The 25,333-nt window shown below is 45.3% G+C and overlaps 2 protein-coding genes across 2 annotated transcripts; both read left to right on the top strand.

The window, feature by feature from the left end:
• Positions 1–1,444: 1,444 nt before the first annotated feature.
• LOC143132402 (aminopeptidase N-like) lies at positions 1,445–14,287 on the top strand. The gene is made up of 20 exons (XM_076291899.1): positions 1,445–2,037; positions 2,291–2,433; positions 3,175–3,314; positions 3,710–3,836; positions 4,274–4,428; positions 4,673–4,786; positions 5,058–5,198; positions 7,242–7,307; positions 7,461–7,526; positions 7,647–7,822; positions 8,023–8,099; positions 8,325–8,452; positions 8,775–8,830; positions 8,926–9,073; positions 9,307–9,398; positions 9,920–10,030; positions 11,755–11,922; positions 12,167–12,307; positions 12,674–12,755; positions 13,687–14,287. The coding sequence occupies exons 1-20, from the start codon at positions 1,445–1,447 to the stop codon at positions 13,843–13,845; spliced, it is 2,883 nt and encodes a 960-aa protein (XP_076148014.1). The 3' UTR covers positions 13,846–14,287.
• Positions 14,288–16,767: 2,480 nt separating this feature from the next.
• LOC143132872 (aminopeptidase Ey-like) lies at positions 16,768–24,884 on the top strand. The gene is made up of 5 exons (XM_076292696.1): positions 16,768–17,159; positions 20,518–21,066; positions 21,242–21,384; positions 21,609–21,748; positions 24,723–24,884. Exons 1-5 carry the CDS (start codon positions 16,768–16,770, stop codon positions 24,882–24,884), a joined length of 1,386 nt encoding a protein of 461 aa, XP_076148811.1.
• The last annotated feature ends 449 nt before the right edge of the window (positions 24,885–25,333 follow it).

The raw sequence follows: 25,333 nt of genomic DNA, 5'->3' as shown, positions 1-25,333 counted from the left end.
CGTGGTTCCTGGTTCTTTAGAAATTAAATTCTGTAGACGCTGTTTGTCTTATTGCGTAAGAGTGTAAGCACAGATGTTATTAATGTTCTTTAAGTGGTAAATGACATTCAACACTACAAATATGAGTAGACTAGCCTGGAAAATCCAGACCCTGATAATCTAGAAAGATTAAGGGTCTGGCAAAGAACAATGTAATGGCCCAACTCGAGGGGCGGCAACAAGCATGCATTTAAAAATCTCACTGCACGCAATTGGATAACACTAGACCATGTTTACTCTGAATGATTTCGGACTTCAACGCAATCGGATAACACTACGACCAATGTGTAGCCTACTGTCCTCCAACGTTTCAGCGCTGTCTTAATCAGTTTAGCTGGTTCCCTGGAATGTAGGGGTAAAAGTAATGTGCATCATTGCTCTTTGCCAGAGTGTCTCGTAGAGACAATTCCATTGTTCCATATTTTCACTTCAGTTAAGTATATCCAGTGTTTTCAGTTTTTGCCTGACTAAGATCTTCTGATGTTAAGAATATATTAGTCTTGTCTACTACTGTTATTCAATTTTTACCCTTTCCCTCAGAAGTTTCACTCTGCCTCATACTGTAATATTAGCCTGAAGATTCCAGACCCTGGTAATCTAGAAAGATTAAGGTTCTAGCCACAAATAATGTAATGGCCCAACTCGAGGGGCAACACCAAGCGTGCATTTGAAAATCTCACTGCACGCAATTGGATAACACAATACGACCAATGTTTACTGACTGATTCCGGACTTCAACGCAATTGGATAACACTACGACTGTCACCTGTTTAGCTCGCCTCTGGCCCGCATACTGTATATCAGATACACCAATGTGATTGGCTCCCCGCGATACAAGTGGCAAAAGTAACGTGCATCATTATTGCCAGAGTGTCTCGCAGAGACAATTCAAATTGTGCTCTTGCGAGAACTCTGGAGTTTCCAGGGTACTGTAATATGATATTCAGTGGATATTGATATATATATTAACACATTATATACAGTGTGGCCCCAAACAAAGATTACAAAATTAAACTTGCAGCCTAAAATTACATCAGGGTTATGTTACAGGTGTGTTCAACCTCCGTCTGTTTTCTGCGGCAGGTTTGTTAGATAAAGATGACTCCACAAGCTCTTATCCAGCATCTTTATGAACAAACTCATTCCTGTGGCTATCCCTGAACCTTAGGTTCCCGTGGGCAGCCCATGACGTAGACAGATATACAGATAGATACAGAGTACTCAGCAGTCCCTTATCTGTTGTTTTCCATGGCCAAGAAGACACACGAGGCTGAGCTAATCCTGGGAAACATTGTCAAAAATTAACCACAATGGCTGCTGGGGGGGGGGGGTTGGGGGGGCGGAAAAAAAGGTACAAAAGACCCAGAGTTGCTTGCGGTCCGGTTCACTCCCACTTCTGACAGCCATGGGGAAAGTGTTCCACTTCAGTCAGACGGTGGTGGTGGTGGGGATCGTACTGGGGGCTGCGTCTGTTGCATCCATCATTGGCCTCGCTGTGGTCTACTCCCAGGAGTTGGCTAAGAACGCTGAACCAACAGTGGAGGCCACCACCACGCCCGCTTCCACCACCACGCCGACACCGTCTAACGAGCTCTGGGACCAGTACCGGCTACCAGACACTCTTAAGCCATACGAATACAACATCACCCTGTGGCCTCACTTGACAAAGAATGCAGATGGCTTGTACATCTTCACTGGACACTCTACTGTGGACTTTCAGTGCGTGAAGGAGACAGACCTGATCCTCATTCACTCCAACAAACTCAACTTGACCAAGTCCAGCGGGCATCACGCAACTCTGACTGGACTTGGAGGTGCAGTTGCACCAACTATCAAGACCACATGGCTTCAGGTGACAACAGAGTACCTAGTCATCCAGCTCAATGGCAAACTAGAGCCAGGAAAGTCCTACCAACTCTACACCAGCTTCACTGGTGAACTTGCTGATGACCTGGGAGGATTTTACAGGAGTGAATACTATGAGGGAACAGAGTTGAAGTAAGTAAAATTGCATTGGTATTTTGAGGTATACTGAGTTATTGAACAGATATAATGCCGAGGGGCCAACAATTAGTAAAAAAAGTAAATATAAATCTGGATCTTAAAAGACCAAAATCATCTTTTATGCAATGACAGTAGTAAAGTGAAAATAAATTCTCCAGTTTGAATCACAAGCGAGAAAGAGCTGCAGCTGCTCTAGATAACGTGTGTCTCAAAACTGATACAAACTGAAATAAAATGAATGTTTCAGAGTTATTGCCACAACTCAGATGCAACCGACTGATGCTAGGAAAGCCTTTCCCTGCTTTGACGAGCCGGCCTTGAAAGCTATCTTTTACATGACTCTCATCCACGATCGCAAAACTGTAGCCCTCTTCAACGGCATGGAGATTGGTGAGTTTGTCAAACCACAGCTTTATGGTAATTCAATCAATAACAAGTCTTAAACCTTAAAGAATTTGAAAAATTAATGGCAACAACAGACCAGAAATCATCTCATGTTCGCATGAAGCTTGATGCACCCCAGAATTATTTTTTGTGACAATGCCCTTGCATAGTTCTATGTTGATGTTAGTACTATGTACATGTCATGCCAATAAGAGACATTCAAATTAAATTAAATGAATATCTTGGATAAATCTGCGTTAACCAAGGTTATTTCTTGATCAACTCCCACCAGGCATACTGTAGCTACTCATCGCTTATATTGAACGTGTACTGCACTGAAAAGACCTCAAGGCAGGAGTCACCTTATCTGTTGCTCTGGTGTTACCTTGACCATGTTGAAATGGTCAATGGTAGTTAGAGATTACTGAACCAGTGAAAGATCCAGCGATAGCTCGTGCATGTTTATGGTAGCTGTGTTGCTTAATCCAGCTTAAAGTACAGTGGACGAAAAAATATCAGTCCACATTTTATATTTGATACAATGTATCCATATCTGAGCAGATTTGTCTTCACTGAGCTGCAATATCAATCACTCAGCTGTCACATGACATTTTGGCCTTAAACAAAACCACATAAAGAGCTGTTGTTTGAAACTACAGGACATTTCTTCACTGTGTCTCTATGTGTTGTCCACTCTCATGCTATAAATGTAACGTTGTTGTTGTTGTTGTTGTTGTTGTTCATTAGCTACTGTCAACACAACAATGGAAGAAGTGGAGGTGTCTGTAACCACATTTGAACCGACGCCGATAATGTCCACCTACCTGCTGGCCTTTGTTGTTTGTGAATTTGACTTCATCGGGACTCCAGCAGCAGCAGAAGTCTTGGTAATGTCCTCTTCCCTATCTCTCTCTGCCCTCTTGGGGTTAATGATGTCAAATGACACTCCAGGCTCCAAAGTGGCTAAATGCTTCCACCTACCTGCTTGTCTGTGTATTGCAGTTTTATAACCTGAGGCATTGCATTCTTCCTGACAAGGAAAGTCATATTAGACTAAGCTCTGGTAGACTGTGAAAATGGGCTTATCAAGAGATGTAGCTAAACGTGTAAAAAAAATACTAACATTGACATTTAGCATCAGTTCAAACTTTGGATAATTTTTTAAGTTATATTACATAATCAAATCATTCCCCACCAGATAAAATACATTAAAAAAATGTAACTAAAAAATTGCAAAAAACAGTAATTAACAGTAATTAGCATAACACTTTTCCGCTCGCAGATCCGCATCTGGGCTCGTCCACAGGCCATTGCTGAGGGCCAGGGAGACTATGCCCTGAACAAGACAGGCCCTATCCTGGACTTCTTTGAGAAATACTACAATGCTACCTATCCACTGAAGAAATCAGGTGAGAGGCTCAGAAAATGTCCCAACCCTTCAGCACAGGACTTTGGAACCTTTTAACAAGAAATTCCATAAGGTCCTAAAATTCCATGACATTCTTCAGAATGTTCACTGGTCACACCAGCTGAAGGTGTTCCCTGGATGGTGGTGAGGTAACTAGAGCTGAAACAGAGGAGCTTAGAGAGGTGATGTTTGCTGAAAAAGGTCAACAAGTTGTATGTATGGTCACTTTCTGTTACCTCAGTTGTCCGATGTATCAGAGAAGAAGAGAGACACAGCTCACTGACTAAATGCCTCTGCCCCCAGGAACAACTGACCATACTACAAAAAACAGAGAAACTATGTAAAAGTCACTAAACATATTCCCATCTGTCAAGCTCTCTTTCACGTTATACTGTCCTGACTCTCCTGGTCTCATTCTCTCCTTCTCCCACCTCACAGATCAGATCGCTCTTCCTGATTTCAGTGCAGGGGCCATGGAGAACTGGGGACTGATCACCTACAGAGAGACAGCCCTTCTGTATGACCCCAAGATGTCCTCCAACGGTGACAAGGAGTGGGTGGCTACAGTCATAGCCCATGAGCTGGCTCATATGGTAAGAATGACTGAGGCGGCAAGGAGGGGGGCGTCATTATTGTTTGTCACTTTGCTCATTCCAGACACAGAAGTTTAACCACAATGGTCTGGACAGTAGTCTTACGTTGTTAGGATGTTTCTTGTTATTTTTTTTTTTTTCTGATTAATCTAATCTTATCAGCAGCTCTGTGTGCAGCTGAAACACATTTCACAGACCGGCGTTAATATGAATGACTGTGTATGTTTACATCATATGTCTGCAGTGGTTTGGGAACCTGGTTACAATGAAATGGTGGAATGACCTGTGGCTGAACGAAGGCTTTGCCACCTACGTCTCCTTTCTGGGAGCTGACAAGGCTGAGCCAGATTGGAAAGTTGTACGTCTTTGTGGTTATCAATATGTTCAATCACACTTATTGCATTCACATCTAGAAAACTAAAAGACACTTGAAACAGCTATTACAGTGAACTGAGTTTCTGTAATGGTGTTCGTTAAAACAAGTCCATTGGTTAGTTATTTTCAAGTAAACTGTCAGAGAAAACTGTTAGTTTTACCCTCTATCTATAAAAAAAGACATAATCATATTGAATTCTGTTAGTGACAGATTTGTCATCCCCATATTCCATTCCTATGTTTCTACTCTGCAGAGAGACCTGTTTGTGTTGACTGTCCATGGGGTGTTTGGCGTGGATGCTCTGGCCTCCTCCCACCCTCTCTCCTACCCTGAGAAAGAGATCAACACGCCAGCCCAAATCAGCGAACTCTTTGACTCCATCACTTACAGTAAGGTAGGCCACTGACTGAAACACCTACAGTAAGGCTACTGACTAAATCAGTAAGGTAGGCTATGGCTACATCAGCTAAATCACCTATAAGGTAGGCTACTGACTAAATAACCTATAGTAAGGACGACTATGGCTACATTTGCTAAATCATCTACTGTAAGGTAGGCTACTGACTAAATCACCAACAGTAAGGTAGTCCACTGACTAAATCACCTACAGTAAGGTAGGCTACTGACTAAATCACCTACAGTAAGGACGGCTATGGCTACATCAGCTACAGTAATAGACCACTGACACCATACTGACTGCATCACATAAAGCACAGCAGGTATTCTTTCTGTTCTTTCTTGGCCTCTGGTCTCAGTTTTACGAGCTTTATACTTTATAGCTTTCTAATACATTGTCTTAATATGTTACTATTCTGTCACTAGAAGTAACATAATAAACTGTGTATTAGGAGTGTATAAATTCCCTATTTTCATTCATACTATGTACCAGTAACCTTTGATCAAGACCAGTTGCTCAGGAATTACCAATAATAAATGATCTATTGACTAGGAATAGGAAATTCCTAGTCTAATTATTAATGACTTATTACATGTACCATTATACTTAATGCAGACCTTATTGAGCACTCATGGTATTAATGCCTAACATTAAATTAACATTCCTAAACTAAAATGTTACCTCGACAGTACAGGCTTTGGCTAGCGTCTGCTAAGTCTTAGCATCCGCTAAATCTTACGCTTACCAGTTAGCGTCCGCTTACCAGTTGTGTTCCCTTAACTGAAGTGTCACCAGTCTCACACTGGAGACACTGCTGTATAGCTCAGAAAACATAAATGAAATGCGAGACCTTATTGGCGGAGGATTTGCCTTCGCTTTACCTTAAAAGCAGAACTCTCCTTCCCACCACACATCTCCACAGCTGGGTGCGTGCGTCTGGTCTGATTTCTCTGTGGAGGTACCAGACACATAGCCTGGTCCTTACCGCCTGTGACTACGTTTCTCTTTGTCATACAGTCTGGCACAATGTAATAGGAATCTGTCTCCGTAATGGGCGGATGCTTATTTTGAGGTTTAAAATCATTCAAGTTCCCTTAACCAATCAGCAACGTTTGGTAATGACGTATGCTGTGCACCAGAGTTCAGGCTCTTACACCTACCACACACACACACACAGCATTCGGCCTCCCCAGTCTCTCCATTACTAACGGGACCATCTGATAAATCAAACTTTTCCCGAAGCCAGTTGGAAGGAGAGCTACGACGTCCTTGCCATTTATAAAATTGACAAGACAAGCCTCTTGTTCTTGCTTTAATTGCGTGATGCTCTCGAGAGTTGAGACAACTTTGCGGATAGCTTCTAGCGTCTCTTCCTCCGTCGCCATTGTTGCTATGCTGTTGAACTACAAGCTTCGCTGGACTACAAGCAACTCGGCAGGCGAGTTCTGCGTTATCACTCAACTGTTTGCTGAATGGCTCGGCTACACACGAGCCATATAATGTGGGTTGGGCCAGACTACGTGCAAGACCGAAATCAAATTTTGGGCGGAAGTACGTAAGATGGTAACGGCCAGGCTACCAGACACACCCACCCCCTTCTGTTTTCTGAGTTATTGGGTTATAGTTACTGAAAGCCAACTGTACCCCCCCCACCCCACCCTTGCACACTTACATGCGTCTTAAAAGTGGCTACAAGTGGTAAAGAAGAAATCACAGAGAAGCTGTGAGACTGCTTTTGTTGTTCTGCTTTTGTTTATGCTATGGCTGGGTGGGTATAATCCCTCTCTCTCTCTCTCTCTCTCTCACTTTCAATTCAATTCAATTCGAGTGTGCTTTATTAGCATGATAAATATTGTTGTATTGCATTGCAAAAGCATTTTAAACATGTAAACACAAGGTTTACATAGAGAATGCTTGGATATATGGCAAATAGATATGTATCAAGATGAACTTTCTTTCTCTCTCTCTGTGCTCTCACTGTTTGTGTGAGTGTGTGTGTGTGTGTGTGTGTGTGTGTGTGTGTGTGTGTCTACGTGTCAGGGTGCGTCAGTGTTGAGGATGCTGTCTGAGTTCCTGACGGAGGCTGTCTTTTCTAAGGGTCTCAGTGTAAGTCTGGAGCAAAGTCCTCTTTCTAATCAAATCTGAACATTTCACTGATACAACCCTAGTGTTTTGTAACAAGTATTTTGATGATTTAACCATTGCACAAAATGTGTTAAATGCTACTTCAATTAAGAATTTGAAACTCTCGCCCCACAGACTTACTTGAATGAGTTCAAGTATAGCAACACAGTGTACACAGACCTCTGGAAGCATCTACAAGCCGTAAGCTAACATTGCACATGCTCTGGCTTTATGTTGATGTTTGTCATTTTTATGTAAAAGGTACACCAAAGGTGTCTGGAGTAGTTTCTATCACTGATTCCTATTTTGTTCATTCCCAAGGCGGTGGAACAGACTCCGTCTGTGCAACTCCCGTACACCATCGAGGAGATCATGAACCGTTGGATCCTCCAGATGGGCTTCCCTGTCGTCACCATAGATACCTCAACAGGGACCATCAGCCAGAAGCACTTCCTGACTGACCCTGAGTCAGTGGTTGACAGACCGTCCATTTACAAGTAAGATTACTGATCCCATGACACATCAGGTGTCAACCTGACACAGACTCATTTCACACAACGAACACAATGAAACAGTAAACTTTAAACTAAAAGTACAGCAAGATTTCAAGTCTAGGTATGGAGTCACCGTTGTTTAATATGTTGCTCCAGGGGACTTCCTGAAATCAAACTTTTTTATTTATTTATTTTTATTTCAGCTATGAGTGGTTTGTGCCCATAACATGGACAAAGAATGAAGTTCAACAGGATCCTAAATGGCTTACCACCAAGACAAGTACATGAATTGTTATATATGCTTTCAAATAATCTTTTGCTATGTTTCTAATACATGTGTGCATTTACATTAGTTGTGTTTTCATTGTCCTTATGTTCATGTGATTCATGTACACAATATTTTTACTCATCGAATAACATTCAACTTTAATTATCATTCCAAATATGATGGATACTATAAAACTGTAGCCTACAGTATAAAATGATTGACTTCACACAATTGCAGCTGATTATGCACCAATGAAGACCACTGAGTGGGTCCTTGCAAACCTCAATGTTGCTGGATTCTACAGGGTCAACTATGACCTGCCAAACTGGGAACGCCTTCTGACTCAACTAAACACCAACCCTATGGTACAATCAAAGTTTTATAGTTTACCGAGCAACACATAAATACTATATAAAGTATATACAGTATATATAATAGTGTTTGTGTTGTAGATATACTGTATATAAACATATAAATATTTATATATTTATATATTTCTAATCACTGTGCACTGGTTTACGTATATGAGCATGCAAAATGGATTTATTTGGTCAGTTTATGATATTTCATCTGCATCTGCATTTCATCAGACTCCCTGTAAGCGTGTGTATGTTGTCCATGACACTGAAGTACTCTGTGGGTGTCGCTGTTTGTATTGCATTAACACACTGCTGGTGTCCTATGCAGGTTATTCCAGTAATCAACAGGGCACAAATTGTGGATGATGCATTCAATCTTGCCAGGTAGTCTACATTCTTCTCTCTTATTGCCTAATTTTCTGCAACATAAATGCAAACCAACAACTTCAATAATTATCCAACTGTGCTGTGTCTTTTAGGGCTAAGATTGTGGACACTGTCCTGGCTCTGAGGACCACTGAGTACCTGTCCAAGGAGACAGAGTACTTGCCGTGGCAGGCCACTGTGCGCAGTCTGGATTACTATTTCCTTATGTTTGATCGCACAGAGGTGTACGGGGTCATGCAGGTTAGTGTTTGGAGACACCAACTAGTGTTTGTCGAGGGATTTTAAAATGATGTTTTTCTGTGGAATTGACCTGGAAACTTAATAGACTGTTATCTACTACTAATATTACTACTACTGTCTTAACAGATTGCTATCTTGTCTTATCAGACGAAGAGTTGGTGATTTAAGTCAAAGTGACAAGCCATGTTATTACAAAGTGACTAAACATTATTAATGTCCTCTACATCTTTCAGAAATATCTGAAAAAACAAGTGACACCCCTTTTTGAACACTTTAAGAACATTACTGCAAACTGGATAAACATCCCCACTGGACACTCTGATCAGTAAGCAGTTTCTTTGTTTTATTTCAAGATGAGCACAGAACATTAAATGCTGTTTACTTCATATCCACTGCTACAAAAAGGGTCCTGCCTGATGTTTCTCCATTTTTTGTCGATACCCCAATTATTCATTCATAATATTTGGTTACACTTTATTTGACAGTATCGACATAAGAGTGACATGACACTGTCATGAACGTGTCATAAACAAGTCATAAACGTTTATGACATACTGTAACGCTTCTGTTACTAAGTGACCCAAGTTAGGGTTGGGATTAGGGTTCGAGGTTAGGATTAGGGTTAATGCGTCATGACAGTGTCATGTCACTCTTATGTCGATACTGTCAAGTAAAGTGTTGAGACTTGCCCTGAGATGTTACCAAACTTATAATGTTACTGTTATTGTTACTGTCACATGTTCCAGTGATTTTAGAACTACTAAGGGGCGCTGTTAGGGACAACGCAAAGCGGATGGCCTAACAATATCATTTGTATTCATAACTGTGCATTTATGCATTTGACAGGTACAACCAGGTGATTGCCATCTCTCTAGCCTGTAAAGTTGGAGTGGAGGGTTGCTCTGATCTAACCCTCGCCTGGTTCAAGGAGTGGATGAAAGACCCCAAAAACTACTTGTGAGTGAGGTTGATGTTCAATGTGAACCCTGTACCGATTTCAGATAGACACAGGAGAGGGGTTAAACTCCTAGTGCTATAGGTAGGGGATTTCACACAGCGGCCAATCAACAACTAAGCCTATTTACCATCAAAAAAAAAACAATCATCAAAACAACTTTTTTGGGCAAAAACAACCCCATCACCAACAAAACAGCCGTTGTGAACATTCCACTAGGGTTATCAAGCAGGTGCTTAAATCATACATTCAACCAGACATACGGTATACTGTGCTTTGAAATGAAAATAATGGCATCTAAAATGAGTGTGAACATACAGTAGGCTACACTACACTGTGAATTTGTATGAGTTTAGGCTCACAGGATATCGTCAGGCAAAAGCATTTGAAACACTTACTCTAGCTACATTAAGAATATTTACAGTACATGTTCAATATTGTTTATACATTCTGTTGATTCATGACTGCAGCTCTAAGAGTTAACAATGTTAACAAGCAACAGAAAATTCACCCGGGTGTCTTACCAGGCCTAAAGCAGCAGCTGTACTCAGATGCTTTGTTTACTTGTTTGTTTGTGCATTTTGAACCCAGCCCACCCTAAACCATCTGATGTTTATAGATGCCTTGTTTACTTGTTTGTTTGTGCATCTAGGGTCCAGCCCACCTTAAAGGGGTGGTTCAGGATTTTGGACATAAGACCTCATTTCCAAGTAAGCAAGTGTGATATTTATCAGTGGAGACCGTTTTCAACACGTTTCATCCAGTCCTTCTAATTGCAGAGTTCGCAGGTGCTAGGCTAGCGCAAGTCAACGGTATGTGCTAGCCTGCCACTAAAGACAGTCTTACCCACTCCAAAGTACACCCGAGGCAAATTCCAGACAATCGATGTAAATGTCTGTGTTGATAGAATAGTGTGAGAAATACAACTACCCTCGCATCGCGTTGCAATAGTTATACTTTGATCCCTGAAGTTGGTAGTAGTCATTTTGCATCTCAGCGGCGGACTGATATTACCAAGGCTACTACTAGGTATCCCCATTGGAGTGCGCTTTACTGTTTACTTTTCGGCGCAGTACTACTAACCGGAGCAAGTATAATTCCGCCGCTGCTAAGAAACTAGTCCCTCAAAATGTAATGCGATCGTTGAAATGCAAGGATAGAATAACGTTAGAAATAACACTATCAAAACAGACATTTACATCGATAGTCTGGCGTTATATTGTATTTGCCTCGGGTGTACTTTGGAGTGGGTAAGACTGTTTTTAGTGGCAGGCTAGCACATACCGTTGACTTGCGCTAGCCTAGCACCTGCGAACTCTGCAATTAGAAGGACTGGATGAAACGTGTTGAAAACGGTCTCCACTGATAAATATCACACTTGCTTACTTGGAAATGAGGTCCTATGTCCAAAATCCTGAACCACCCCTTTAAAGCAGCTGATGTTAGTTTACTTGTCTGTTTGTGCATCTAGGATCCAGTCCACCCTGAAGCAGCTGATGTTTATAGATGCCTTGTTTACTTGTTTGTTTGTGCATCTAGGATCCAGTACACCCTGAAGCAGCTGATGTTAGTTTACTTGTCTGTTTGTGCATCTAGGATCCAGTCCACCCTGAAGCAGCTGATGTTTATAGATGCCTTGTTTACTTGTTTGTTTGTGCATTTAGGATCCAGTCCACCCTGAAGCAGCACAGACACTTTGTTTACTTGTGTGTGTTTGTTCCTCTAGCATCCACCCCAACCTGAAGCAGACGGTGTACTGTAACGGCATTGCTGCCGGAGGTGTGGACGAGTGGGACTTCGCCTGGGAGATGTTTAAGAACTCGTCCAATGCCGCTGAGGCCGACAAACTGCTCTATGCCCTCTCCTGCACTAAAGTGCCATGGCTGCTCAACAGGTGTGTGTGTGTGTGTGGTGTGTGTGTGCGTGCGTGTCAAAGAGAATGTGTTTTATTGAAGACTTCAAATGGAACTAGATGCATGGCTGATTATATGACAACATACTGTAGATTTCTTACAGATACTTTGGTTGATTTTAAGTGTGATTTACAATTAGACTTACCTCATCTTTGATAAGCAACATTTTGATTGGTTGCTTTGAAACTGATAGAAGTGACTAAATGATTGTGATTGGTTGTCTAGGTACCTCCAGTACTCTCTGGACCCTATTATGGTGCGCAAACAGGACGCTACTTTCTCCATCATCTACATTGCTGGCAACGTGATTGGTCAGCCTCTGGCCTGGGACTTCATCCGAGCCAACTGGAAGTTCATTTTCAATGAGTGAGTAGAAGAGCTGATCGAGTGCTTGGCCTTGAACAAGCTCTTGAGGCATTCAAATACGCTATCGTCTGCTCCTTTAGTTTGGCAGGACATGGTCCTTTTATTGCCCCCACGGATAAGTCAGTGTAACCCCCTCACTCACACACCCACACCTACACGCACACAAACACCTACTGTACACACACACACATACACACACACACACACACAGCTTCATTCAGCCTCCCATAGATCAAGTTCTCAAACAAATGCAAAAGCAAGTTCTCAAAACAAATGCAGTCTTGATGTCCCTTACAGTGGATGTTTACTTGCTTGCTCATGTTATGATTGTGGTTCACATTGGTGTGTTTGTCTCTCATTCCTCAGCTATGGAGGTGGTGGACTGTCCTTCTCCAGGCTGATCACTGGGACCACAGAGAGATTTTCCACTGAGTTTGAGCTCAACCAGGTACAGTATGTCAGCTGCAGGCCACCATAACAGGGTATAGGGGAAAGAGGATTTTTTCCAGGGCCAGGGACCTGGATGGTCCAGAACTACCTGTAGTCATCTAGAAGGTTTGGAATTTAGGGCGTTAAATTCTATAAGCAAGTGAAGATAGCACCTAAGTGGCCTAAATGAGAAGGCATTCTGTTTATTGATGGCCAACAGTTCTGTAAATGGACATACTGTACCTTTGACTATCACTTCCTTCATGTGCAGTTGTTTATGTGTTATGAGTATAACATTGGAATTTCCCCTAGGGATCAATAAAGTATCTATCTATCTATCTATCTATCTATTCCCACTCTGGTGTTTTGCAGCTAGTAAATATTCCGCGTATTGTATAGAATTGTCCAATGCGAACATTCCATTAATTGAAATCGAGAGAGCAGCGATCAATTAAATAGGCTATACAAGTTAGCCTATGGTATGCAGAAGCACATAGATAGATAGATAGATAGATAGATAGATAGATAGATAGATAGATACTTTATTGATCCCCAAGGGGAAATTCAAGGTCTTAGTAGCATACAGACATCACACACAACATTCACTAACAGCAGAAAAAGTAATTAAAAGTATATAATATAAAAAACACAACAAGCAATAAGGACAGTAGAAGATAAGAATATACTAAAATACAAATTATACTAAATAACACTAAATCAATGGGAACAACTAAAACAATGGGAAACACCACGGCTAAGATTAGGAACTAATTTTATGGGCGGAGGATGAACGAACACAAATCAAAATAAACAATAGAAAACACAATTTTGGATCTTTAAACTGAATTAGTTGGTAATGGGGACTTCATACTCAGGGGTCCTTCCTTTCCTCTGCACCACAGACATGCCATCACAAGTCACTTCCTTGTTTTGTTCCTCTCCAACCACAGCTGCTCAGCTTCAAGGCAGAACACGCTGAGACTGGCTTCGGCTCGGCCACCATCGCCCTGGACCAGTCGATAGAGAAGACGAAAGCCAACATCAAATGGGTAGCGGAGAATAAGGAGAAGGTGAACCAGTGGTTGTCTTCTGCAGCAGGACAACCGTGAATGATAAGCAACACATGTACAGATCGGCAACATCAAAGGCTGGGAGAGATCTCAACACCAGTTTAATCGGTGTTGATTGGTTGGATGTTAGACAAATGGCTTTATGAAGGAGCCAAGCACTGCATCATTTAATGTTAAATGATAACACTGTAATTAGGGGTGTCATGATTTCGATTTTATATCGAAATCGAACGGAATTATATCTTAATCTCGAACTTCGAACTCAAAAGTAGAATCGAGGATTTGGAGAATCGTGACACCCCTAACTGTAATATACCATGACACCAGCACTTTTGAGATCTGTAAGATATTTATATTTGTTCAAGTTTACATTCAGTGAAGGTTTATGGACATGATGCAGTGGCCTGCTAATGGTTACCTTTATGAGATTTACACATCTGATACTAAAGTAGATATTTAACATGGTTTGGTAGAGATGTAAATGTGCTTTTGGTACCTATATTTTTTGATCAATAAAACACTGTATAGATTTAATACTGACCAGAAGGTGTTTATTTGTTTTTTTTTTTAATTGTGCACACACAAAATATCAAGAAAATTATTTGGTAACCATACCAAATGCTGTATTACAAAGCATAACCACATTATTTTCATAAACAGTTATTCATACAGCCATATAATGATTGATGTCAGTCTATATAACTATTAATACATAGACATGCCTGCACTAATGTGTTTGTGACTGACCCTCCTAATGCATATGCATGAAAAGTGGAAAAGTGCAAATTGCCTTTCTCAGCTCCTGCGACAGGCAGTCCGCGGTTTTATCTAAGTGCGGCCTGCTGCGTCCGAGCAGATTCTAGAAGCCCAACGCAACTCCAAAAAGGAGGACAAATGAGTGTTCGGCTTGAGGCTGCGCCGGACAGGGCATTTAAAATCCGGACTGTCAGGCCTAAATCCTGACGTATGGCCACCCTACCCCAACACGTTCCTCATTTTAAGTAAATTCAGCCAGATCTGTCAAGTAGTCTTAAATCTTTCATCATTGGTATGACTGTGCTTGAGCATATTGCCATGCCCTTTCTTCAGAAATGAAATATCAGCACTTCTGAGAATGAGTGACATGGTGCAACAGGAACCTGCCTATGCCTATGTTCCCACGTGGCTATGGCTACCAAAATATTTATTATGATGTCTTTACAACTGGTAATCCTTTGAAACTCTTGGATAACATTAACATTAGGCTACCCTAATCATTCTCCATGATGCATTGATCACTGATGAACGTGAACTTGAACACTTATTTGACTTCTACCCAAATACCTGTATATCTATCATTGACACCTATCATTGAACGAAACGACTTGGCCCTCACAACACTGCCTGTCTCGTCTCTCCTGACTGAAAAAAGCTTGGCTTAGCTATAGTAAGGGAGGGAGCGAGGGAGAACTAAAAGGGAAACATGTTACAATAAAGACGCTAACATTACACTCAAAACTAAGGAGAAATACAGACATAAACCCCCAAATGTTCGCTATCGCATCCCAGCATGCCCTGCGTGGGAGTTCGCAACGCAATGTCTTGTGCGCTGACGTTACAGTATTTAGTGTCTTTACAATACTTTATTAAGGCATACATGTAAAAAACATAAAAAAATCAAAATAACATCAATTATGAAGTTAATGTTAGCTAGGGTTGCCACCTGTGTCTGACAAAAATCCTGGACATTTTGACCATCCAATCGACCTTTTTGTTTGTTCGTCATTCTAAGCGACAATTGTATAGCTAAAATTAGTAAGAATGACAATTTCTAGTTATTTGTTTAGTTAATTGCTTTATTTAATAGCAGACCTTTATTATTTTGTTATATTTTTAACAGTTTTTAGTTGTGGACACCTGGGGGCAGTATTGAGAAAAAAGGGGGAATACATAATTAGGTTCTGCTTTTTTGCTTATGTGGAATAAACTTTGCTTTCTCTGTCTCTCCTTGTCCCACACACTCTCCATCTCCACCTTACCATTTCTAATGAACCTCCACAGTGCGTGCCCCCACCACCAGGGGCGGACCTGCCATTAGGCATGGTCAGGCAATTGCCTGGGGCCTCGGCCACCAGGGGGCCTCGTCATCCCCATATCGTTTTTTTTTTTTTTTTTTTTTTTAATAAATGATCACCGCATCCAAACAATATATTGTAATCCATAATAAAGATTGGAAAAAATATTTTGCCTCATGATTGCTCATAAACTCATCATAAAATCAAATGACTGCAGTGCAGGTCCGCTTCCTGTCACCATAGCAGCAACTAGCTAGTCTGAACCACTGATCTATAAAGAACACGTGTTCTTTATAGATCAGTGGTCTGAACGAGGTCTTGGTGAGGTGAGGTGTGGAGTTGAGCGATTGACAGCAGCCATGAAACGTGTCCAGAGTGGAAGTGATAAACGAAAAAGAAAAAGGGAGGAGGAAGAATTTAGAAAGAAATTGCCTAAATTAACCAACTTCTTCCAGTCGAAGAATTCTTCCACGGAAGAAAGTAATTTGGACAGTGATGCAACAACATCTGCAACATCTGCTGAGCTGGGTGGTGTAGCTAATGCTAGCTGCAGCAGCTGTGGCACTGATGCACCACCACCAGCAACTTGCACTACATATTCTTCTACTGATGATGATGATGATTATAATGTTGATCTAAGTGAAACAGTCGTGAGGGACAAGATCACTGTCACTGCCGAAGTCTGCACTGGTGCTGTTGGTGCTGCTACGGACACAGTAGCAGAAGCTTTGGGTGCAACGGAACCAGTAACGTGAGTAGCCCTAACACGATACCTAGTAGCACTACAGTTATCAGTGACGACCCTGCGTTGTGCAAAATTGCTCACTGAGCTGTCATCTGCCCTGGGGTGGGGATGAGCTGCTCTCTTCGCTTTACCCGCTGCTCCTCACAGTCTGTGGGGCGCGCAATGGCAGCATCAGTAGCGACACAGCGCTTGCTGTGGCTCTCACTGGCTCAGCTCTCAGATCGAGACAAGACTCCGCTCCTTGATGCCCCTGTGAGTGTGGATGGGGTGTTTGGGGACGCAGTCGGGATGATGACTGCAAAGTTTGAGGCAGAACAGAAAAGCCGTGTGGCCTTTCAAGCCTGGATGCCACACGGCAGCAAGGCCGAACCCCGTGGCTCAGCAGGGCCGACAGCGACAGGGGGCATGAAAAGGGAGAGTGGTTTTCGCTCTCCAACCCCACCGGCTCCAGGCACGCAGGGGGTGGCAGAGGCATCCTTTCAGACCGACTGCACAGCCGCAACCTCAGCCTCAGCAGCCGGACGCTCAGAGCGTCAGAGTGGCCCACCGCGGGGGTGTGAATAGAGCGCGCCCCAGGCTCTACGCCACACGGTGGCCCGCTGCGGGGATGTGAATAGGCCTCAGCGGACCTGATGGCAGAGGCCTAAAGAGAGGGGGCGGGGAGGAGAAATCCCCACCGCGAAAAAAGACAGCCCGTTGCTGTCAAGCACATTGTGCCAGTCTACACAAGCACTACACAGTTAAACAAAACACTGTCCCTGTTAGCGCAGAAATAAACCATGTTTGTGCAATGTCCCCCTCTATACATCCACTAGTAGTTCAGCAACCAGGTACCCATGTTTATCTAAACAATGTGAGGAGCTGCCCTCTGATCACAACCCCCTTCCCCCAAGCTGGGGTGGGGATGAGGTTGAAAACAGACATATTGGCAATGAGCGGGCTAGCCCCCGACCAAATATTCAGTGCGAAGCCCAACCTAGCAGGTTGTGTAGAAAACTGGCGCGCATGCGCGGTCTCCCCCCCCATGGGTGCTCAAAACAGTGTCAGTGGGTTACACGTTGCAGTTTGCTCGCCCCCCACCAAAATTCAGCGGGGTGATCCAGTCTGTAGTCCTGGAGGAGCAAATCCCCTTTTTGCAGAGGGAGGTAGACTCCCTCTTGCTAAAAGATGTGATTCAAGTAGTCCCACAGGGGGAAGAGAATGCAGGTTTTTACAGCCGCTATTTTCTGGTCCCAAAAAAAGACGGAGGCTTTCGGCCAATCTTAGACTTAGACCAACCGCCAACTCTTTCAATTCATAAATCCAAACGATTGGTTTGTGACACTAGACCTGCTGGAGGCCTACTTTCACTTCCGGGTGGTCCCCAGACACCGTCAATTTCTGCGGTTTGCATTCAGAGGGACAGCGTTCCAATTCTGTTGCCTACTCTTCGGGCTAGCGCTCTCACCTCGTACCTTGTGTGGAGGCGTCAATCGCGGCTGCAGGGAGTGCGTCTGTTCAGTTTCATCGACGACTGGCTGCTATGCAGCAGCTCTCAGGAGCTGGCAGTGCAGGAGACCCACTTAGTGTTGTCACATCTGCATCGCCTGGGCTTTGCGGTCAACATGAAAAAGAGTGTTCTCAGACGTCACGCTATCTGGGCATGGTGTTGAACTCTGTGACCATGACAGCCACCCTCTCTCAGAAGAGAAGGAAGGCCATAATGTCGTGCGCTGTCCAGGTCAGAGGGTCACTTCTCTTCTCTGCCAGAGGCTTTTGGGCATGATGACGTCTGCAGCAGTCGCCCTGCCACTGGGGCCTGCTACGCATCAAAGGTAGTTCCTGTCCCAAAAACTCAACCCCACCAGAGACAGGCCCCGCAGAGCGGTGGTGAACTCGAAATGCAGGAAAGCCCTGGCGATATGGAGGTCCCCTCGGTTCCTCAGTGCCGGGGCCCATCTGGGCTTAGTGACGCACCGCATGGTGGTCACGACAGATGCCTCATTGACAGGATGGGGAGCTCTATGCAATGGGAGGTCAGTGAACGGGCGCTGGTCAGCTGCACAGGCCAAATTGCATATAAATGTATTAGAGCTACAGACGGTTTTGCTGGCGCTGCGCCATTTTCTTCCCATGTTGAGGGGTCACCATGTGCTGGTCAGGACAGACAACACAACGGCCATGGCGTATATAAATCGCCAGGGAGGTGTGCGCTCCCTGTCTCTACATCTCCTTGCGAACCGCTTACTGTTATGGGCTGCGGAACACCTCCTCTCTCTCAGAGCGGTGCATATTCCAGGCCATCTCAACTATGGCGCAGACCTGTTGTCCAGGGGGAATCCTCGAGCGGTGGACTGGCGTCTCCACCCGCAAGTGGTCGGTCAGATATGGCTGCGTTTTTTACAAAGCTCAGGTGTTCGCCACGAGGCAGAACACCCACTGTCAGCTGTGGTTTTCTCTAGGGGGGGCGACGATCCCCCGCTGGGCGTGGACGCATTGGCTTACCCATGGCCAGACATGCGTCTTTATGCCTTCCCACCAGTGCCTCTTATTCCACATGTGCTGAACAAGGTTGTGGAGGACAGGAGAGAACTGTTGCTGATAGCACCATTCTGGCCCAGCAAGCCGTGGGGTTGCAGATTTGAACAGGATGTTGGTGCAGCCTCCCTGGGAGCTGCCTCTCAGGAGAGACCTCCTGTCACAGGCGAACGGGACTGTGTGGCGTCCCCGCCCAGAACTGTGGCAGCTCAGAGCCTGGCACCAGAACGGAGCAGGTTGCTAGCCTCAGGTCTGTCAGACGCAGTGGTCAATACGATTCAAAATGCGAGAGCCCCTTCAACCCGCTCTCTTTATACTGTGAAGTGGTGTTTATTTGAACGGTGGTGTGCCCCATGGGGGCATGACCTCATCACATGTGCACTGGGTGTCATATTAGAATTTCTACAGCAGATGTTTAATAAGGGGAAAGCCGCTCAGGTTTATCTGGCGGCCATTTCCGCATGCCACGTGGGCATTGATGAAAAACTCCGGGGAGCCATCTGTTGGCATCACGATTTTATGGCTGGTGTGAGGCGCCTTAGGGTGCCTCATAAATCTCTGGTGCCCAGGTGGGATCTGTTGGTGGTCTTGCGTGCACTTATAGGGCCTCCCTTTGAGCCCCTGGGAGAAGTGGACATAAAATGTGTTTCAATAAAAGCAGCGCTCCTACTGGCGCTGGTGTCAGCAAAGTGTGTGAGTGACATGCAAGCCCTGTCTATCAGCCCTTCATGTCTTCAGTTCTCTGGGGATGGGGATAGGGTGATTTTGCGCCCCAATGCTGCTTATACACCCAAGGTGATCACGACACCTTTCCGTAATCAGGTGATTGAGCTTTCAGCTTTCTCACCGCCCCCCTTTGCATCAGCGGAAGATGAGCAGATGAGTAAACTGTGCCTAGTGCGGGCCATCCGGTTTTACATGGAGCGCACAAAGGGGTTCAGACAGTCAGATTTGTGGGCTTTGGCTCGCAGGCTAAAGGCAGAGCTTTGACCAAACCAAGTCTATCGCGTTGGATTGTTAAAGCTATTGTACTATCCTACAGGAGTCTGTCTTTAGAACCTCCTGAGGGGCTGCGTGTTCACTCTACTCGGGGGTGTCTTCCTCCTGGGCTCTTTTAAAGGGAGTCACAGTGGAAGAAATTTGCCGTTCTGCATGCTGGAATTCTCACCACACATTCATTCGTTATTACATGTTGGATGTGGCTGGGCCTAGTTTTTTACAGGGAGTATTGGGAGGGGGGACTCAAACATCACCTGGAGCCCTGTAAAAAAAAAAAAAAAAAAAAGAGAGAGATATCTCACACCATGCATAAGCGAACCACACTGTGTATAATAATCTCGCCAGGCATGCTAGGAGGGCTAGCCCTGTGTAACCCAGACGTTTACGCTTATGCAGCATTAAAGTGAATGTGTTAAACAGACATGACCTGCGTCAGGCACTGACTGTGTCAGTGCTGGGGCTGGTGTTCGGGGCCACTGCGGTGGCCACCATCATCACCCTGTCTGTGCTCTACGCCCTACATGAGGCCCCAAACAGGCCCTGGGACCAGTACCGGCTGCCGGACACCCTCAAGCCGCGCAAATACAATGTCACCATGTGGCCTCGGCTGACAAAAAACGAGCACAGCTTGTACGTCTTCACTGGTCACTCGACTGTGGACTTTGAGTGCGTTAAGGATACAGACCTGATCCTCATTCACTCCAGCAAACTCAACTTGACCAAGTCCAGCAGGCATCACGCAACTCTAACTGGACTTGGTGGTGCAGTTGCACCAACTATCAAGACCACATGGCTTCAGGTGACAACAGAGTACCTGGTCATCCAGCTCAACAGCGAACTAGAGCCAGGAAAGTCTTACCAACTCTACACCAGCTTCACTGGTGAACTTGCCGATGACCTGGAAGGATTTTATAGGAGTGAATACTATGAAGGATCAGAGTTGAAGTAAGTAAAGCAAACATTTTTAATCTTCAACTGAATGTAGCATTAAGACCACAATCCACTTCTACAATAGCCACAGATTTGACCTCAAGTAAGTCATCTGGATTCTCAACACATACAATTCACTGTTATATGCTATGTATGTTTGTCACATAACAGATATGTAATTGGGCTCTAGAGTTCTTGCCACAACCCAGATGGAGGCCACAGATGCTAGGAAAGCCTTTCCCTGCTTTGACGAGCCGGCTTTGAAAGCTATCTTTTACCTGACTCTCATCCACAATCGCAACACTGTAGCCTTGTCCAACAGCATGGAGATTGGTGAGTTTGGCAAGCCATAGCTTTATCTTACATCAATCAATAACTGTAAGTCTTATACCTACTGCATCACATGGAGCTTGATGCGACACAGAAACTTTTTTTGTTGTTTGTTTCGTATTACAAATTAAATAAAACTGTTATACAAATATTTGGGCTGTCTGATTCCTTAAGATCACTGAATATTGTCTCTGTCTCTTACCTTTCACACTTGGTCTCATCATTAGGGTCTGTTAATACCACTATGGACGGAGTGGAGGTGTCTGTAACCACATTTGAACCGACGCCGATAATGTCCACCTACCTGCTGGCCTTTGTTGTTTGTGAATACGATTCCATCAGGACTCCAGCAAGAGCAAAAGTCTTGGTAATGTCGTCCTCTGACTCGCTGTGCCCTCTTTGGGCATATAACTTCTCTGTAGGGTCCAGAGTGGCTAAAACGACACAACCTATCCATTGTCCTATCTACTGCAACTTTATCAGGTGGTTGTTTTCTTTCTTACGAACTTGTGTTTTAGTCAATAGTTTATCAAATAGGTATCAATGCAATACAAGAAGGCTTGGTAGGACATACAGTACAGCAAGTTTTAGGCTTTTCTTGATGTGATACAGCAATTACAGGAGAACTCTGGTCGATTTCAACACAGCTTTGTTGTTTGTGATGACAGTGTCAGGATCTGGCCCGGACCTTTGAGTTTGTGCCACCCTGGTGGCCATTTTGTGTGTTGTCCTGTGTTTGTTTTTGCCTGTTTCCCATGTGCTTTGTGTTACCTGCCTGTCACCTGTCTTTGTCTCTGCCCCATCTCCTTATTTGGTCATGCTTCCTGTCTCGTTTGTTTTCCCTCCAGTTCTGCCTCACCTGTTCCCTGTTATTGTCTCGTTGGTTTCGTCCAGTCCTCTGTCTTTCTGTTAATTGGTATGTGTATTTCTACCCTCCTGTTTCTCTGTTCCCTGTCGACTCGTCTCTCTGTTTGTCTTGTCAAAGCCCGTATGTACGTAAGTAAGAAATAAAGATTAAATTGTAAGTTTGTGTTAAAATAAATTGTTTTTGTCCGGTATACTGCCTGGTGGAGTCTTGCATTTGGGTCCTACTGCACGTCCCTGACAGTACGAGCCGACCACGATGGACCCAGCAGACCCCGAACCATCCGGGGAGGAACCTCAGCAGATCGGCTACTTTTTTGAGCGACTCAACACCGTCCTTAATAGCAGCACCTCTTTGGAGAGGAAATTGGCAGCAGTGACTTTGCTCGAGAGGAATCTCTCCTCCAAATCTTGGCTGGCAGCACTTCCGGCGGCACCGAAGTTGCTGGCTCAGACCACTGGCTTTAGGAGAAGCCTGCAGGCACTCCTTGCTCCCTCCAGCGAGGTTGCTAGCCTCCAGCCTGATCCTGTCCCTACATCCCCTGGCTTCGGGCCAGTGTGCCAGGGGCTTAGGGTGGGACAGCTGAGCCTCCAACTAGCCAATACCACTCCAGATTTTCCAGAGGGTTCGCAGGAGTCCCAGTTCTGTGGAACCAGGCTTGCCCTCAAGCCTCCCTCCCGAAGGAGACGTGGTGCCAAGCGTCGTCCAACCCGGTCCTCTGACACCATGCCTCCGGTGCCAAGCCCAGAGACGCCTGCACCTGCGCCCAGGCCAGAGACGCCTGCACCTGCGCCCAGGCCAGAGACGCCTGCACCTGCGCCCAGGCCAGAGACGCCTGCACCTGCGCCCAGGCCAGAGACGCCTGCACCTGCGCCCAGGCCAGAGACGCCTGCACCTGCGCCCAGGCCAGAGACGCCTGCACCTGCGCCCAGCCCAGAGGCGTCTGCTCCTGCGCCCAGCCCAGAGGCGTCTGCTCCTGCGCCCAGCCCAGAGGCGTCTGCTCCTGCGCCCAGCCCAGAGGCGTCTGCTCCTGCGCCCAGCCCAGAGGCGTCTGCTCCTGCTCCGAGTCCGCTCCTGCGCCCGCAGCCGAATCCGCTCCTGTGCCCGCAGCCCAGTCGCCCGACGCCACGCCTGCAGCCACGCCTGCAGCCCAGTCGCCCGACGCCACGCCTGCAGCCCAGTCGCCCGACGCCACGCCTGCAGCCCAGTCGCCCGACGCCACGCCTGCTGCCACGCCTGCAGCCCAGTCGCCCGACGCCACGCCTGCAGCCCAGTCGCCCGACGCCACGCCTGCAGCCCAGTCGCCCGACGCCACGCCCGACGCCACGCCTGCAGCCCAGCCGCCCGACGCCACGCCTCTAGCCACGCCTGCAGCCCAGTCGCCCGACGCCACGCCTGCAGCCCAGTCGCCCGACGCCACGCCGGGAACCCAGCCTCTGCCTGTCTGTCCAGGCCCGCTTCTGCCTGAGCCGGATCCGCCTCCCTCTGACTTTCCGACCCCGCCTCTGCCCAAGCCCTTCTCTGTTCCTGTCTCTCCTGAGTGGTCTGTCCCTGTCCCCTTCACTGTGCCTGTCTTTGTGCCAGTCACCATCCCCGTCACCGTGCCAGTTACCGTTCCCGTCACTGTGCCCGTCTCTGTTCCCGTCACCGTGCCCGTCTCTGTCTCTGTCCCAGTCATCATCCTAGTCACCATTCCAGTCACCGTCCCTGTTACTGTCCACGTCACCATCCCAGTCACTGTTCCTGTCACTGTCTTTGTTCCTGTCCCTTCCCCTGCCCCTGTGTCTGAGTCTGTCGTGTCTGAGTCTGTCGTGTCTGAGTCTGTCGTCCTGCCCGAGTCAAGCCAGTCTTTGTCTGTTTGTTCCCTGCCCAAGCCATCTGAGTCTGCCCCGTGTTTACGGTCTGTCGGACCAGTGCATTTGGGTCCTACTGCACGTCCCTGACAGAGTGTTGTCAGTAGCGAGAAAAGGTCAGTAGCGAGAAATACACTGAGTTATGCTCCTGCTAGAGTTTGTACCCAGGCGGCTGGAACAGGGCAGGATTTAAACGTGCTTTTAGCCTCTTAACATGTTCGAGATGTCATTACAAGTGCCTAACCATGTGAACTGATTCCTTCCGAGTGAACACAGTGAATATGACTGCAGTTGATGTGAAAGAAATGCATACAAGTTGTGCTAATTCAGCCAGTGCACACACCTCTGTTTAGTTCCGGTGTTACTTACTCTTCCCTTTCAACAACAGAAAGAATGCTGCTTTATATCAAATCAAATTATTTTAAATCAGTGTGTCTTTTCATTTCGACTTTCAGAAATTGTATATAGACTTTGTTCATTTAATTGCTGTTCATTTATTCAATTCACTTTCATTTCTTCTTTCACATCTTCCACAACATCCACTTTCCAACAACCTCACTTTAAAGCTGTTCAAAACATTTGACTACTGCAAGACGTGCATAACAGTCATGTTCTACCAATAGCTCCGTGTATGGGCCCGCCGACAGGCCATCGCTGAAGGGCAGGGCGACTATGCCCTGGAGAAGGCAGCTTCCCTTCTGGAGTATTTGGAGAGATACTACAATGTCACAAATCCCCTCAAAAAACCAGGTGCGACTTTGAACTCAACAGATGACGTACGGTAGGCTGCGGGTCAGGAATGTTAAATTGTATTACATTTAAAAGAAGGTGAAACACCAAGCTAGGTGGAAGACACTTTAGTCAATCAAGTAAGTAAGATGAAGGATGACATAGAGAAGATATCTGTGAGATTTGACAACTGAGATATGCAGACACAGATGGTAAGAGAGTGGCAGAGTTGCCACTGCTTCTTCAAAACTTGCTAGAGATATTAATATCTGACCTCTCTTACTGTCTCTTGTTGTTAGTCCCACACGAAACACAGAAAAAGACAGTAACAGTATGTTTGTCCATCTGCATGTTTTGTACAGAGAGCCGGACCTTCTGTCCTCTCAGACAGCGTACATACTACAAGCGGCGGTTCAGCTCATAGCCCATGAGCTGGGTCACATGGTAAGGATGTGCGGTGGTAGTGTAGTGGTTAAGGGGCTTGCATGCAGTAGACTGAAAAGTT

Source organism: Alosa pseudoharengus, unplaced genomic scaffold, assembly GCF_046254945.1.
Source record: "Alosa pseudoharengus isolate Yale_2024_CS ecotype anadromous, Long Island Sound unplaced genomic scaffold, YU_APseudo_1.1 YU_APseudo_1.1_scf_19, whole genome shotgun sequence".
Classification (NCBI taxonomy): Eukaryota; Metazoa; Chordata; class Actinopteri; order Clupeiformes; family Clupeidae; genus Alosa; species Alosa pseudoharengus.
The sequence above is the reverse complement of the archived record's forward strand: the minus strand, read 5'-3'. Positions and strand labels throughout refer to the sequence as shown.